This window comes from Bos taurus, chromosome 5 (assembly GCF_002263795.3).
Source record: "Bos taurus isolate L1 Dominette 01449 registration number 42190680 breed Hereford chromosome 5, ARS-UCD2.0, whole genome shotgun sequence".
Lineage (NCBI taxonomy): Eukaryota > Metazoa > Chordata > Mammalia > Artiodactyla > Bovidae > Bos > Bos taurus.
In genome coordinates, this window is record NC_037332.1 from 24,120,061 (window position 1) to 24,136,758 (window position 16,698).

The window sequence follows — 16,698 nt, forward strand, 5'->3', positions numbered from 1 at the left end:
AAGTGGTGAGCACATATTTATGCTCTAAAAATCAAAGGTCTGTCAACTGCACTTCAAATAGAAAAAGAAAAAGGATGCCATAGTCTACCGGGAAGCAATTAAAATCTTACCTCCAGGGATCTGACTGTAGCCTGCATCTCAGCCAACTGCCGCACCTGAATTCTTTGGACATTTTCTGCCTGAGCACTAGAATTCTCTTTTTCAGCTCTTAATTCTGCTATTTCAGCTTCTAAACTTTTTAATTTCTGATGCAAATGGGCTTTTGCTCGAACAAGTTGCTCCATTCGGTTGCTCTCTCTTGTGGGATCAACACTGTGCAATTGGTTAAGGAGTTCTTTATCTTCCTCCAATCTTGCAATCTAATAATAATTTGAAAGAAAACATACAACCTTAAATTATCAAATTTTCAGTCATAAACATGCTTTACAAGTCAGCAAATTAAAATTTGAAATTGCACAATATGAAACAAAAAAGTTCAGGTGGTGAATGAAAAAGGAAAGGAAAAAAAAAAATCCTAAAATGTCACGTTCTTCATCCTGTACTTGGCATGACTGAAATGTGAGGGCAAGGATCCTGTCCTATTTTTCTCCCTCCATCTCCTCATGGTGTTTGGCACAGGGCTTCATCAGATGCTGGCTAAAGTTCAAAATTAAAAATAATACTACAGAATAATTTAAAATATGTCAAGTATTTTTAAAATTCATCAGAACATTATAGGGACTTATGCAAGATCAATATGCTCATTACTCCTAAGCTTTTCCTCATCTGACAGTAATTCTTTGGCTATATCTACACTAATAAAATCATCTAGTCCAAAGCAACTTAATTTATTAAAAAAAGCTGCTTGTCCATATTACTAACTACAAATGTGACTGATGAGAGTTTTAATGATAGCTGAGAGTTTATTAAAGCCCCAGTTGTAGTGATGGCCTAGTTCTTAATTCTCAGATGCAAGAAAGAACTGAAAATCACTACCCCAGGGTAATGACAAATCACCAGGGAACTTGTTGAACAGAAAGACCAATGGTTTTATTCATGCCAACCATTGCGACTGGATCCCAAGCACCTCAGCATCAGGAGATTTCAAGCTGCTTCCTAACCTCTAAGGCACTTCAGAGGTCTCTCACCTCCAGGAATGAGGGTCCAAGTAATCAGAGTAAAACTCATTCTTTCCCTTCGCTGATCTCTCCAACTCCCTATCCCCTACTAACAAAACTTTGTTGTTAACCATACCAGCTCCTCTTTTTATATATGGGGTTTCTTTAGATGATTTAACTCAAAAAAAAAAAAAAAAATTCAGTTGTTTAAAAAAAAGAGAGAGAAAGAAAGTTAAAAACGACAGCTATAAACACCACCAGGGGTTGTTTTAGCCAGGATGAGCTTAGAAGGCTCACTTTAAGCCAAAAGGACTTAAAGTAATGCACTGCAGCCTGGGCCAAAAAGGCCCAAGAGACAACTGATTGCTCACATCGCTATAAATGAATCTAAGAAGTGAGATCAAGAAGCAACAGTTAGAACCTAACATGGAACAATGGCTGCTGCTGCTGCTGCTAAATCCCTCAGTCACGTCCGACTCTGTGTGACCCCACAGACGGCAGCCCACCAGGCTCCCCCGTCCCTGGGGTTCTCCAGGCAAGAACACTGGAGTGGGCTGCCATTTCCTTCTCCAATGCATGCATGCCTGCTAAGTCACTTGAGTCATGTACAACTCTGTCCAACCCCATAGACAGCAGCCCACCAGGCTCCTCTGTCCACAGGACTCTCCAGGCAAGAATACTGGAATGGGTTGCCATTTCCTTCTCCGTGGAACAATGGACTGGTTCCAAATTGGGAAAGGAATATATCAAGGCTGTATATTGTCACCCTGCTTATATGCAGAGTACATCATGAGAAATGCCCAGCTGGATAAAGCTCAAGCTGGAATCAAGATAGCTGGGAGAAATATCAATAACCTCAGAAATGCAGATGACACCACCCTTATGGAAGAAAGAGAAGAGGAACTAAAGAGGCTTTTGATGAGGGTGAACAAGGAGAGTGAAAAAGCTGGTTTAAAAATCAACATTCGAAAAACGAAGATTGTGGCATCCAGTCCCCTCACTTTTGTCTATTATAATGTAGTTCAGAGTAATCTGAGAAGGGTGTAAGTTAGAGAATTTGGAATATTTTAAATAAAGGAAACACCTGGACCTAAAGCAGCGCTTCAGATAGAACTTTAGAACCCACCAGAACAAAAGTGTTCTGAGAGATTTCATGATGTCTACCAACGTGATTATGTACATGTCAGCGTAAGGACCCAAACAAGGAGGGCATGATCAGTTCTCCTGCTACCAGTGCTATAAGGAAAACAGCATGTGGTAACAGAGACCCAGAAAAGTTCTCCTTTTTGTCATAGAACTTTGGCTTCTCATGATCCCTACATAATCCAAGGTAGAGTACAGCCAGTTTGGGACACATGATGGAATAGCCTCAGAGAGCTGTCATTATGTATTCTATCAGTTTTTCATATGGTGCAATGTTCACTGCCCTCTCTCAAGATCTTAATACTTCTTCACTGGATTACTCTTTCACTCATTCAGCCTACATTACAATCACCTGAACCTAAAACTCTCTGTACTGCTCTTCATTACTATTTGCAGAATAATATAAAATCAGAGTCCTAATAAAATGAAAACACAGTAGTACCACTTCCAAATAAGAATGCATGCAACTTCAGAATTTCATTTGTATAAAACCCCAGACTTAATATGTGCTTACAGTCAAATGCACTAAGAAATTACGGCGTATCTTTTTTTATAAGATATCTTCTTCGTGTAATTTTTAAAATTTAAAATATCACAAGGAAAATGTGAATTCCTAGCATGCTCCTCAGGAAAACACTAATAACAAAATTTTCCTCAAGTATTACCATATGAATCAAAACTTCTTTCATCTGTAGAAGTGAAAATGTACAACTATTGTGTGAGTCCTTAATTAATGCAAGAAAATCCAATTATTTTTAATACACCAAGATAATATATTTTATACCAGTTAAAATTGTAAAATTGATAGATGGCAAGGGTAGGCCTTACTTTGAAGTTTTACTGCTGTTTTGCGATCCACATCGTCTCACTAGTTTTTACTTTAATTGTACAGAGAAACTGGAGTGTAAAGATAAGTGATGGAATGAAAGCAGACACCAATTATCCACTAATTAATACTGCTCCTGCATAATCAACTGGGAAGTAGAAAGGAGAGAACTTCGGCCTTATTAGAAAATTTTACTTTTCCAGATTTTACTAATCATGGCATAGAGCTAGCCATTTATCTCCAGATTTCTAAGAACATCATAAGACATTCCAATTAGAAAATTAATGATGCCACTGGCATCTTAAAATTTTTAATGATTATCATTTGGCCTTTCATGGATGAAAAATAGAATAGCCATCAGATTTCAGATGCATGTTTCATTCTTTAAAAAAAAAAAAAAGATAAAACTAAGAGAGCACAAATAATCATTACCAGATAAACATCAACCAACATTAGATTTTAAAAGCAAAGTATAAAATAAGGCACCATTATCTTTAATCTCAGTAGTTACTCTTCAACATACTAAATCTACATTTTAAATTTGAAATTTTTATCATTCCTTTTCCCAAAGGAAAAATTTTATATGTAGTTCCCTTAAATCTATCATTATTATAGATTCAAAATCTTATATAATAGAAATCAACTCATTTCTCTACAACATTACAGTGGTAGATGGCCCCTAATTAACATGGCAACCTCGAATCATTAGTAATTTCAAATTTAAAACTCTGGGCTGGGAGTTGGGGTACCAGAGTTCACTTAACTTGGCTAATGAGTTTCTGTGAAACTCTGGGCAAGTCCCTTATCTTGTGCTTCAGTGTTTCCATTTAAAATGGACAAAATAAGACACTCCTGCCCCATTTCACTGACCATAACAGAAGTGAGATCAAATGTTTAAAAAAAAAAAAGGCCACAAATAATTTTTTAATGAAAAAGACTTATAATTATTTTTAGTTTTTTCAGTACCAAATTCTTAATGGACTCAAATGATCTGAGGTTCATTCAACTTCTTACATTTCAAATAATCATGGAGCAATTTACTCACTGATAAAAAGAAATCAGTTTGATCTAACTAGTAAATGTTAAAGGAAGGAGAGTATATTTTAGCTCTTTATTCCAATTAAAGACAATGCAATAAACATATGATGAAGATGTGTTTGTACACAGAACACTCCCCGTAACTACAGACAGCATTTTTTTTTTTATAAATTCAACTAGCATTAGATTTCTTATTTGAATCAAAGTGTGTTAGTTGCTCAGTTGTGTCCTGCTCTTTGTGACCCCACGGACTGTAGCCTGCCAGGCTCCTCTGTCCATGGAATTCTCCAGGCAAGACTACTGGTGTGGGTTGTCATTTCCTTCTCCAGGGGATCTTCCCTACGCAGGGTTTGAACCTGGGTCTCCTGCATTGCAGGCCAGTTCTTTCCCATCTGAGCCAGCAGGGAACATAGCAATAACATAGCATAACAGAAAACTGTTATTTATCTTTCCATCCTGAAAAATCACCTAAAAATAACATGAGGAATAAGAAACACAAATTTCATTTTTGGCAAATTTAGGAGACAAACCACAAAATGAGCACAGAGGCCGCCTAATTCAACAGACACAGAATATGGCTGTAGACTACAGGCATTGTTACGGTTGTAGATGTCAGGAAGAACACAGTGATGGTGAGGGGCACAATGTTCAGGGTGATGGGCACTCCCTAAGGTATAAACTCCTTAATTTTTATCAGTGGAAATAAGGCACACGGGCTGACAGCCAGAGCTCTCCTGAATTTGATTTGATTTTAATAAGTAGAGGGGGATCTAGCAGTATCTAGTATCTAACCAAGCAATCATACAGATAAACTGTATTTGCAAAGAGAAGTCTGTCTCTGTGGCTATGCATCTTCATTAACTGGGGCAAAAGGAAAGAGGGAAAGAAGAAAAATTAACATCAAAAAAGAACATTCACAAGAAAAATGCTGCTATAGAGCAGATGAAAATGACAAATATTAGCCATATAATTATTAGCCAATAAAACAATTATGCAATCAGCTCTAAGTTGGGATTCACAAAAAATATATAATCATAAAATTTTATTCATTAGTAGCATAACGACTAAACCAGTAATAATCAGTCACTCACCTCTGATTTGTGTTTTATTTTTTCTTCTTCTAAAATACGTGCAAATTCTTCTTTCTGGTGTTCAAATTCTGATTTGAGAAATGTATGTTCATAGCGAAGCTTATTATATTCAGCTCTATACTTTTCCACTTCCTAAATTTAAAAAGATTGTAATTTATCACAAATTTAAAAATGAAATTTCTAGTTACTTCAAAAATCACTTTTGCAAAAAATTTAAACTGTTTTATACTGAAAGCCATTCTAAAAGTAAAAAATAAGCTTAACAGAAGTATAAACAAAATTTGGAAAAGTCCTCATGACAAGAATGCTACAAACAGAATTAGCACACTCCTGAAAGGGTATTAATAAAGCAAATTATCATTAATCTCATTTCCTCATTGATTCTCATAATAGAAATGTGTAGCATGTCAGAAGTTTTGACTTCTTGGCTTAATAAAATAATATTTAAGAATGTAACACACCTTTCAAAATAGATTTTAAAAATTAATTCTATGAGAAAGTAGCACTGAAATATTTACACTACCATGTATAAAATAGCTACCTAGTGGGAAGCTGCTATACACCACAGGGAGCTCAGCTCAGTGCTCTGTGATAACCTAAAGAGGTGGAATGGGGGGTGGGGGTGGAAGGGAGGCTCAAAAAGGAGGGTATATACATACAGTTGATTCACACTGCAGTACAGTCAATATTGTTAAGCAATTACATTCAAATTTTAAAAAATAATAATAATAAAAACTAATTCTATAACATAAAATACCATCTTAAAAGTCAGAAAGGATGAATTCTAAGTATGTAAATGGTTATCTGAATGCTTAGCATAATAACCTAAGGTTCAATCAAATGTTATAATGAAAGTCCAAGTCAACACACCAGTCTGAAGTATAACTTCAACCCTCCTGACTAACCAACAACACATGCAGTACCTATGATCCAATTCTGATCCCTAACACTAAAAAGTTGATAGCATTCTGAATCTCAATAAAAACTTAGGCAAAAGAGCAAGAAGAAGGAGACACTATTTCAACATGTATCAAGAAATTAATAAGGAATTAATAAGGAAAGCATGCCTCCTAAAATACTCAGCTCACTGTAAATCTTCAGTTGAAAGATTTCTAAGCCAGTTTATTGACCAAGAAAATGGGTTTCATGATTTTATTATGGACATATTTTGGTTTAAAAAAAAAATCCTTTCACTTAACTTGATCATCTAACTCAGGTTTAAGTGATTTTGTTATATCCCCAAATTAAATCTACTCAGTTCAGTTCAGTCTCTCAGTTGTATCCGACTCTTTGCAACCCCATGGACTGCAGCACGAAAGGCGTCCCTGTCCATCACCAACTCCCAGAGTTTACTCAAACTCATGTCCATTGAGTCAGTGATGCCATCCAACCACCTCATCCTCTGTCGGCACCTTCTCCTCCTGCCTTCAATCTTTCCCAGCATTAGGGTCTTTTCATATGAGTCAGTTCTTTGTATCAGGTGTCCAAAGTATAGGGAGTTTCAGTTTCAACATCAGTCCCTCCAATGAATATTCAGGACTGATTTCCTTTAGGATGGACTGGTTGGATCTCCTTGCAGTCCAAGAGACTCTCAAGAGTCTTCTCCAACACCACAGTTCGAAAGCATCAGTTCTTTGGCACTCTTTCTTTATAGTCCAACTATCATATCCATACGTAACTACTGGAAAAACCATAGCCTCAACTAGATGGACCTCTGTTGGCAAAGTAATGTCTCTGCTTTTTAATATGCTGTCTAGGTTGGTCATAACTTTTCTTCCAAGGAGTAAGCGTCTTTTAATCTCACGGCTGCAGTCACCATCTGCAGTGATTTTGGAGCCCCCAAAATAGTTTACTACCACTAAACTGTAATGCTTTGGTTACCAACAAGGATGATATCCAAAAAAAGACTTTATCAAGCCAGAAAATCATTAGGAAAAGAGGATTCCACAACTATTCCACAACTATCAATGGCAATAGCACTAGACTACAACTTTCCAAAAGGGTCCATTGTGAAGGGGACAATATTCATTTGCATGTAAAAGGTTCAGTATATTTATTAAATAATGCAATATATAAAATGTCGAGCATAGTACCTAATATAGTCAGTATTTTTCATCTTTTCCTGTTCCTTTACCAAACAATTAGTCAAATTATACTAACATTGCATATGAGGAGACATTTCAATTTGAAGAAAAACTAATAAATTTTCACTTTTCTGAGGTTGCTTGAATTTCATTCTTTCATTCAACAAATATTAATTGAGCACCTGCTGTATGCTAAGAGTTTCAGGAATTTGGACTATAACAGTCAACCAAAACAAATAAAGGTTCCTCTTCTCATGCAACTTACATTCTAGCAGTTGTAAAGAGAAAAAATTTAAAACAAATAAATATATAGCATATTTAGAAGATTATAAATATTAGAGAAAAATTAAAAGTAGAGCAGGGTAAATGGGCATCCAAAAATCTAAAGAGTGATAGGAAAGGCAGGCTGCAATATTAAATGGAGGCAGTAGGTCAAAGTAGGCCTCACTGGGAAGGTGATATTTCAGTTGCCTTGAAGATGAGAAAGTTAACCAAGAGACACACGGCAGGAGTAACAGCTACGGCAAAGTCTCGAACTGCACCACTTCTAGAGTAACAAAGAAACACCAACAAGGTTAATGTGGAGGGAGGAACAGGATCTTATCCTGTGCAGTCTTGAAGGGCACTATAAGGACTGTGAGTAAGAATGGAAGCCACTGCAGGGCTTTTGAGTAGGAAAATGATGCTTTTCTCATCAAGCCTTTCACAGTCTAATGAAAATATAAATACAAATTACTTACTTCATCTAGATTCTTAAAACGTTCTCTCATTGGAGTTTCCAGCTCTTGTTGTATTTGGGCTCGTAACAATTCCAACTTTTGTGGAGTTAATACCTAATACATAGAGAAATAAAAACAATTCTAAATACAAAATCACAAATATTAAATTCGGGAATTAGACAAATTTTGAAGCCTCTCTCCTAATCCTAACAGTGAAATTCAACTAACAGAAATGCTGCTATATACTTAACTTCACAGTAATCATTATATAAGCAGAACCATCACTTGAAACAACAAAACTCAATTTCAAGCTCTCAGAGATTAACAGACGAACACACAGAGTCAAACTTCATAAAGATTACACAAATTTACCAGGAAGTATGTCTCTCCCCATAATTAGTTCAAAATCTCAAGTGAAAAATAATTTACACATATAAATACCTAAAAACAGGCAATACAGGTTTACCAGACAAGTAAAGATGAACAAAAAAGATATTTAGTATAGAAAAAATGGCACATCAAAGGAATGGGAAAACTAAACCTTAGGTAGAACACAAAACCAAAGAATGGATAAAATATTAACAAAATCCCATTAAATGAGGTAAAGACAATCACTGATTATTATTGCTACTATTCGGAAAAACTATGTTGGCAGCTAAGATTATCATGTTGGATACAGTGGCCAAATCTTTTTCAAGAGCAAGCAAAATAAATAATAATAATCTGGTATACCACAGGACATCCTGCAGACTCATTTTCAATCAGATAAAGCTGACATTTACTGTTTCAGCAAAATTAATTTAGGCTCCTCCCTTTTCTACTCTTACAGAACTCATATTTCAGTAAGTAAGTATATATGCAAACTTCTTAAAAGAGCACGGTCTTTAGTCACCATGTGCTCCTGAAAACTCACTACTGCCCAGTGCACAGGAAACAATTATTTCTTGAATGGATTAATGAATATCGGTTGTGAAAAAAAACAAAACCTAGTTTGTATTTACATTAATCTCTGAAAACGAAGACTAATGTTCACTGATTTATTCATCAATACTCCAAATATTTCAAAAACTTTACTGAATGAATCCCTACTACATATAAAGCATCATATAACACACTATAATCCACATAACATACTGTTTTAAAATTCCTTAACAAGCATTAATTTTAATTGCCACAACAATCCAGGATATATTGAGTAGCTACATTATCATATCCCTTTTTATCAAAACACACAGAGTCAAACTTCATAAAGATTACAAAAACTCCAGAAAGTATATCTCTCCCCCCAAAAAGCTCAAATCTCAAGGGAAAAATAATTTATACATACAAATACCTAAAAATAGGCAATATAGTTTTAATGGACAGGTAAAGACAAATGAAAAACATATTTAGTATAGAAAGAATAGCATATCAAAGGAATGGGAAAACTAAAACTTAGGCAGAACACAAAATCAAAGAATGGATAAAATATTAGATTCCCTGGGGAGAAAAATGATCCTCAAAGGTGGCCTAAAGGCATTTTAGGTAGAACCACACTAAGCACTACAGGAAATTCAGAATCCTGGGACCCTGCGTCAATACTGGTAGTAATCTCCAGACTCTGTAAGAACCAAGACCATGCTGAAACATTCTGTTAAACACCGCCCAGGTGAGGTGCATCCCGGCTGGAAACAAAAGGGAAAGGGTAGCCACAGAGTAGAAGATTCCTGAATACCAAGTTCATACTCTTATAACTTAGTATTTATTTAAATTTTTTTCTTTTTACTTAAAATGAATAAACATAATTACATAAATAAAAGAATTCAAACAAAATAGGAAAAATCTGTATTTTTCTCACTTCAGTCATCTAGCTTCCCTCTTAGAAAGCAATCAGTGTCAGTAACTTCCGTAGGCTTCTTCAGGCAGTCTATAGATGCATAAGCACATGTACTACTTTGCACCTTCTTTATTCATTGAAGGTTTTTGAGCTTAAGATTGGCATCACCATATGTACGTTTTAGGAAGAAGCAACATGGATCAAAAGTGCTGGTAGGAGAAAACTGGTGGCTATAGGAAGGAGAAGCAGTGAATGGGGCTAGAGAAACCAAAGAGAAAGTTCCTGTTACAATATGGTTTATGATGTCAAAAGACTAATTGAGTCCAAAGTGCAAGGGAATTGTTTCAGTTAGTTCAGTCACTCAGTCGTGTCAGACTCTATGTGACCCAATGGACTGCAGCATGCCAGGCCTCCCTGTTCATCATCAAATCCAGGAGTTTGCTCAAACTCATCCACTGAATCGGTGATGCCATCCAATCAACTTATCCTCTGTTGTCCCCTTCTCCTCCTGCCTTCAACCTTTCCCAGCATCAAGGACTTTTCCAATGAGTCAGTTCTTTGCATCAGGTGGCCAAAGTATTGGAGTTTCAGCTTCAGCATAAGTCTTTCCAATGAATATTCAGGACTGATTTCCTTTAGGATGGACTGGTTGGACCTCCTTGAAATCCAAGTGACTCTCAAGAGTGTTCTCCAACACCAGAGTTCAAAAGCATCAATTGTTTGGCGCTCAGCTTTCTTTATAGTCCAACTCTCATACCCATACATGACTACTGGAAAAACCACAGTTTTGACTAGATGGACCTTTGTTGTCAAAGTGATGTCTCTGCTTTATAATATGCTGCTCAGGTTGGTCATAACTTTTCTTCCAAGGAGCAAGCACCTTTTTAAATTTCATGGCTGCAGTCACCATCTGCAGTGATTGTGGAGCCCCAGAAAATAAAGTTTCTCACTGTGTCCGCATCTACTTGCCATGAAGTGATGGACCCAGATGCCACGATCTTCGTTTTCTGAATTTTGAGTTTTAAGGCAACTCTTTCACTCTCCTCTTTCACTTTCATCAAGAGGCTCTTTAGTTCTTCTTTGCTTTCTGCCATAAGGGTAGTGTCATTTGCATATCTGAGATAACTGATATTTCTCCCAGAAATCTTGATTCCAGCTTGTGCTTCATCCAGTCCAGTGTTTCTCATGATGTACTCTGCATATAAGTTAAATAAGCAGGGCCACAATATACAGTCTTGACTCCTTTCACGATTTGGAACCAGTCTGTTATTCCATGTCCACTTCTAACTGTTGCTTCTTGACCTGCATACAGATTTCACAAGAGGCAGGTCAGGTGGTCTGGTATTCCCAACTCTTGAAGAATTTTCCACAGTTTATTGTGATCCACACAGTCAAAGGCTTTGGCATAGTCAATAAAGCAGAAGTAGATGTTTTTCTGGAACTCTCTTGCTCTCAATGATCCAACGGATGCTGGCAATCTGATCTCTGGTTCCTCTGCCTTTTCTAAATCCAGCTTGAACATCTGAAAGTTCACGGTTCACGTATTGCTGAAGCCTGGCTTGGAGAATTTTGAGCATTACTTAACTAGTGTGTGAGATGAGTGCAGCTGTGCAGTAGTTCGAGCATTCTTTGGCATTGCCTTTCTTTGGGATTGGAATGAAAACTGATCTTTTCCAGTCCTGTGGCCACTCCTGAGTTTTCCAAATTTGCTGCCATACTGAGTGCAGCACTTTCACAGCATCATCTTTTAGCATTTCAAATAGCTCAACTGAAATTCCATCACCTCCACTAGCTTTGTTCACAGTGATGCTTCCTAAGGTCCGCTTCACTTCACATTCCAGGATGTCTGGCTCTAAGTGAGTGATCACACCATCGTGGTGATCTGGCTCATGAAGGTCTTTTTTGTACAGTTCTTCTGTGTATTCTTGCCACCTCTTCTTAATATCTTTTGCTTCTGTTAGATCCATAGCACTTCTGTCCTTTATTGTGGCCATCTTTGCCTAAAATGTTCCCTTGGTATCTCTAATTGTCTTGAGAGATCTCTAATCTTTCCCATTCTTTTGTTTTCTTCTATTTCTTTGCATTGGTCACTGAGGAAGGCTTTCTTCTCTCTCCTTGCTATTCCTTGGGACTCTGCATTCAAATGGATATATCTTTCCTTTTCTCCTTTGCCTTTCGCTTCTTTTCTTTTCACAGCTATTTGTAAGGCCTCCTCAGACAACCATTTTGTCTTTTTGCATTTCTTTTTCTTGGGAATGGTCTTGATCCCTGTCTCCTGTACAGTGTCATGAACCTCCGTCCATAGTTCTCAGGCCCTCTGTCTATCAGATCTAATGCCTTGAATCTATTTGTCACTTCCACTGTATAATAGTAAGGGATCTGATTTAGGTCATACCCAAATGGTCTTTCCCTATGTTCTTCAATTTAAGTCTGAATTTAGCAATAGGGATTTCCTGATCTGAGCCACAGTCAGCTCCCGGTCTTGTTTTTGCTGACTGTATAGAGCTTCTCCACTTTGGCTGCGAAGAATATAATCAATCTGATTTCGGTATTGACCATCTGGTGACGTCCATGTGTAGAGTCTTCTCTTGTGTTGCTGGAAATTAGCCTTTGCCCTGCTTCATTCTGTACCGCAAGGCCAAATTTGCCTGTTACTCCAGGTATCTCTTGACTTCCTACTTTTACATTCCAGTCCCCTATAATGAAAAGGACATCTTTTTTGGGGTATTAGTTGTAGAATGTCTTGTAGGTCTTCACAGAACCATTCAACTTCAGCTTCTTCAGCATTACTGATCTGGGGCACAGATTTGGATTACTGTGATACTGAATGGTTTGCCTTGGAAACGAACAGAGATCATTCTGTCGTTTTTGAGGCTGCATCCAAGTACTGCATTTTGGACTCTTTTGTTGACTATGATGACTACTCCATTTCTTCTAAGGGATTCTTGCCCACAGTCATAGATATAATGGTCATCTGAGTTAAATCCACCCATTCCAGTCCATTTTAGTTCACTGAGTCCTAAAATGTCGATGTTCACTCTTGCCATCTCCTGTTTGACCACTTCCAATTTGCCTTGATTCATGGACCTAACATTCCAGGTTCCTATGCAGTATTGCCCTTTACAGGAGTGGAGCTTGCTTCCATCACCAATCACATCCACAACTGGGTGTTGTTTTTGCCTTGACTCTATCTCTTCATTCTTTCTGGAGTTATTTCTCCACTGATCTCCAGTAGCATATTGGACACCTATTGACCTGGGGAATTCATCTTTCAGTGTCCTATCTTCTTGCCTTTTCAAACTGTTCATGGGGTTCTTAAGGCAAGAATACTGAAGTGGTTTGCCATTCCCTTCTTCAGTGGACCACATTTTGTCAGAACTCCCCACCATGTCCTGTCCGTCTTGGATGGGAGGCCCTAAACAGCATGGCTCATAGTTTCATTGAGTTAGACAAGGCTGTGGTCCATGTGATCAGATTGGTTAGTTTTCTGTGGTTGTGGTTTTCAGTCTGTCTGCCCTCTGATGGAGAAGGATAAGAGGCTTATGGAAGCTTCCTGATGGGAGAGACTGACTGAGGGGGAAACTGGGTCTTATTCTGATAGGCGGGGCCATGCTCAGTATATCTTTAATCCAATTTTCTATTGATGGGTGGAACTGTGTTCTCTCCCTGTTATTTATCTGGGGCCAAACTATGGTGGAGGTAATGAAGATAATGGCGACCTCCTTCAAAAGGTCCCATGCATGCACTGCTACACTCAGTGCCCCCAACCCTGTAGCAGGCTGCTGCCAACCCACGCCTCTGCCAGAGACTCCTGGACACTCACAGGTAAGTCTGGGTCAGTCTCTTGTGGGGTCACTGCTCCTTTCTCCTGGGTCCTGGTGCACACAAGGTTCTGTTTGTGCCCTCCAAGAGTCTGTTTTCGCAATCCTGTGTAAGTTCTGGAGGCTCTATGGTGGGGTTAATGGCGACCTCCTTCAAGGGGGCTTACGCCATACCAAGGTCTGCTGCACCCAGAGACCCTGCCCCTGCAGCAGTCCACTGCTGACCTGGACCTCTGCAGGAGACACTCAAACACAGTTCTGTCTCAGTCTCTGTGGAGTCTCTGGGTCCTGGGGTCTGTTTGAGCCCTCTGAACATCTCTGGCAGGTATGAGGTTTGTTTCTATATGCAATTTCGCCCCTCCTAACATCTTGCTGTCGGAGAAGGCAACGGCAATCCACTCCAGTACTCTTGCCTGGAAAATCCCATGGACGGAGAAGTCTGATAGGCTGCAGTTCATGGGGTCGCGAAGAGTTGGGCACGACTGAGGGACTTCACTTTCACTTTACACTTTCATGCACTGGAGAAGGAGATGGCAACCCACTCCAGTATTCTTGCCTGGAGAATCCCAGGGACAGAGGAGCCTAGTGGGCTGCCGTCTATAGGGTTGCACAGAGTTGGACACAACTGAAGCGACTTAGCAGCAGAAGCAGCAGCAACATCTTGCTGTACGGCTGGGCAAAAAGGTCATTCAGGTTTTTCTGTAAGCTGTAACAGAAAAACTCAAATGAACTTTTTGGCCAGCCCCATAATTTAAAAAGAATATGTAAATTTTATTTGGATCCTTTTTCAAACAAACCAACGTTAAAAACAACAAGAAAGCAAAACTGTGAGAATATTAGGAATATCTTAAAGAAAACATAACATTAAAAGGTTCTAAGAAATAAGTACTTTTAGGTATGGAAACAGTATTGTGGCTACTCCTCTGAGGAACTGCTCAGGTATATAATAGAGATAATGTACTAACATATCTAGGGTTGAGATGATATGATTAGGTTCAAAATAATTCAGGGGGTTTGAGAGAGAGAGGAAAAATGTTAGAAGATAAGACAACACTGGCTCCGAGAGGGTAATTACAGATGCTTACATCTGTTATTGGTGATGGGTACATGGGGATGCATCATCCCACTCTCTATATTTTTGTAGTTGCTTCAGATTTCTATAATTAAAAGTTAATTAAAACGAAAGTCCTTTCACTTCCAGCAGAGACCAACTTTACTCCCTTGTCTGAAACAAATAAAAGACTGAACAAAAATCAAACAATGGTTTTCAAGATGCTGGACATGACGAAGCAACAAATATCCCTAAGAGAGAAAACACAGAAGCTGAGCTTTGCTAAAAGCTTCCAGGCTGTGACAAAGGAAGGTCTGAGGGACCCCAACTTAAGGAGACAGAACCAAGACTCCAGGCAGACTAGTGTAGCTAGAGTCAAAGACTGAGTAACAGAGAAGAGGGTAACAGGGAAAGAAAATGATGGAGCTCTGCAAAATGACCCTCTCGACTCATTCAGTATTGATCAGGACATGCACGTAAGGAAAATACCTAAGGTCAGGAAGAAATCCACCTGAAAGGATTAGAAGAATGAGCTCATGTAGAGTTCCCTTTCCCAGAAGCCACACTTAAAACTTCATTTCACAGAAATATGAGTACAGTACTCAGAAGAGTCTCAGCAGTGAGAAGTAATTAGCACTAAACACTAAACTTCTCTCACCTAACAAATCTTAAGGGCAAGACCCAGAATGACAAAACTGTTTCCAAAGAACTGTGTCCCAAAACAAAGATCAAGAATATTTACCAGAATACAAAAATATCCAGCATTCAACAAAATAAAATTCATAATGTCTAGCAACCAATAAATATTTACCAGGCAAAAAGACCTAAGAATAAATTTTACCAAGGAGGTGAAAAACCTGTACACTGAAAACCGTAAGGCACGGATGAGAAAAACTGAAGATACTAAAAAACGGAAAGATATTTCATGCTCATGGATTGAAATAATAGTTAAAATACGCATACTACCCAATCTACAGATTCAGTGATTACCCAATCTACAGATTCAGTGCAACCCTTACAAAATTCTAATGGCAGATTTCACAGAACTACATTAATTGTTAAGTTTGTATGGAACCATGAAAGACTCTAAATAGCCAAAACAACCTTGAGAAATAAGAACAAAGCCACAGGTATCATATTCTCTGGTTTCAAACTATACTACAAAGCTACAGTAATTAAAACAGTATGGTACTTGCACAAAAACAGATATGTGAGTCAACGGAACAGAACATAGAGAGCTCAGAAATAAACTCATGTATATATGGATAATTAACTTATAACAAAGGAAGAAAGAAACACAGTGGAGAAAAGATAGTCTCTTTAATAAACCATACTGGGAAAACTAGACTGCCACATGCAACAGAATAAAACCAGACCACTATCTTATACCATACACAAATTAACTCAAAATAGTTTAAAGATGTGAATTCAAGACTGGAAACAACATACAAGTGGCCAACAGGTACATATAAGATACTTAACATCACTAATTATCAGGAAAATGCAAGCAAAAACCACAATGAGATATCATCTCGTACCTGTAAGTAATGGTGATTATCAAAAGAACAACAAATAATGAGTGTCGGTGAGTATGTGGAGCAGAGACTCTGTTAAACTATTAGTGAGAATGTAAACTCGTGCAGCAATTATGGAAAACAGCAGAGAGGTTTCTTTAAAAAATTAAAAACAATTCCACTTCTGGGTATTTAAAGAAAAAGCACTAATTCAAAAAGGCATATGAACTTTTATGTTCATTGCAACATTATTTACAATAGCCAAAATATGCAAACAACCTAAGTGTCTACTGATGGATATAAGGATAAAAAGAACATGAGATACACATACACACACACACACACACACACACACACACACACACAGAATACTTCTCAGCCATAAAGAATGAAATCCTGCCATTTATAACATGGTTGGACCTTGAGGGTATGATGCTAAGTGAAGTAAGTTAGACAAAGTGAGACAAACACCATATGATTTGATTCATATGTGGAATT

General features: G+C 37.9%; 1 protein-coding gene across 4 annotated transcripts in view; it reads right to left on the reverse strand.

Moving 5' to 3' along the window:
* CEP83 (centrosomal protein 83) overlaps positions 1–16,698 on the reverse strand; it is a 161,718-nt gene that overhangs the window by 65,453 nt on the left and 79,567 nt on the right. For all 4 annotated transcript variants that reach the window (XR_009494428.1, XR_009494427.1, XM_005206122.5 and 1 more), the window contains 3 exons: positions 8,020–8,112; positions 5,196–5,327; positions 111–359 (listed from right to left, as the gene is read on the reverse strand). Coding sequence is in view for 2 of the 4 variants with exons in the window: in XM_005206122.5 (XP_005206179.1) it covers positions 111–359; positions 5,196–5,327; positions 8,020–8,112 (474 nt within the window). In the remaining 2 variants the exon portion in view is untranslated. The remainder of the gene's footprint in view (positions 1–110; positions 360–5,195; positions 5,328–8,019; positions 8,113–16,698) is intronic.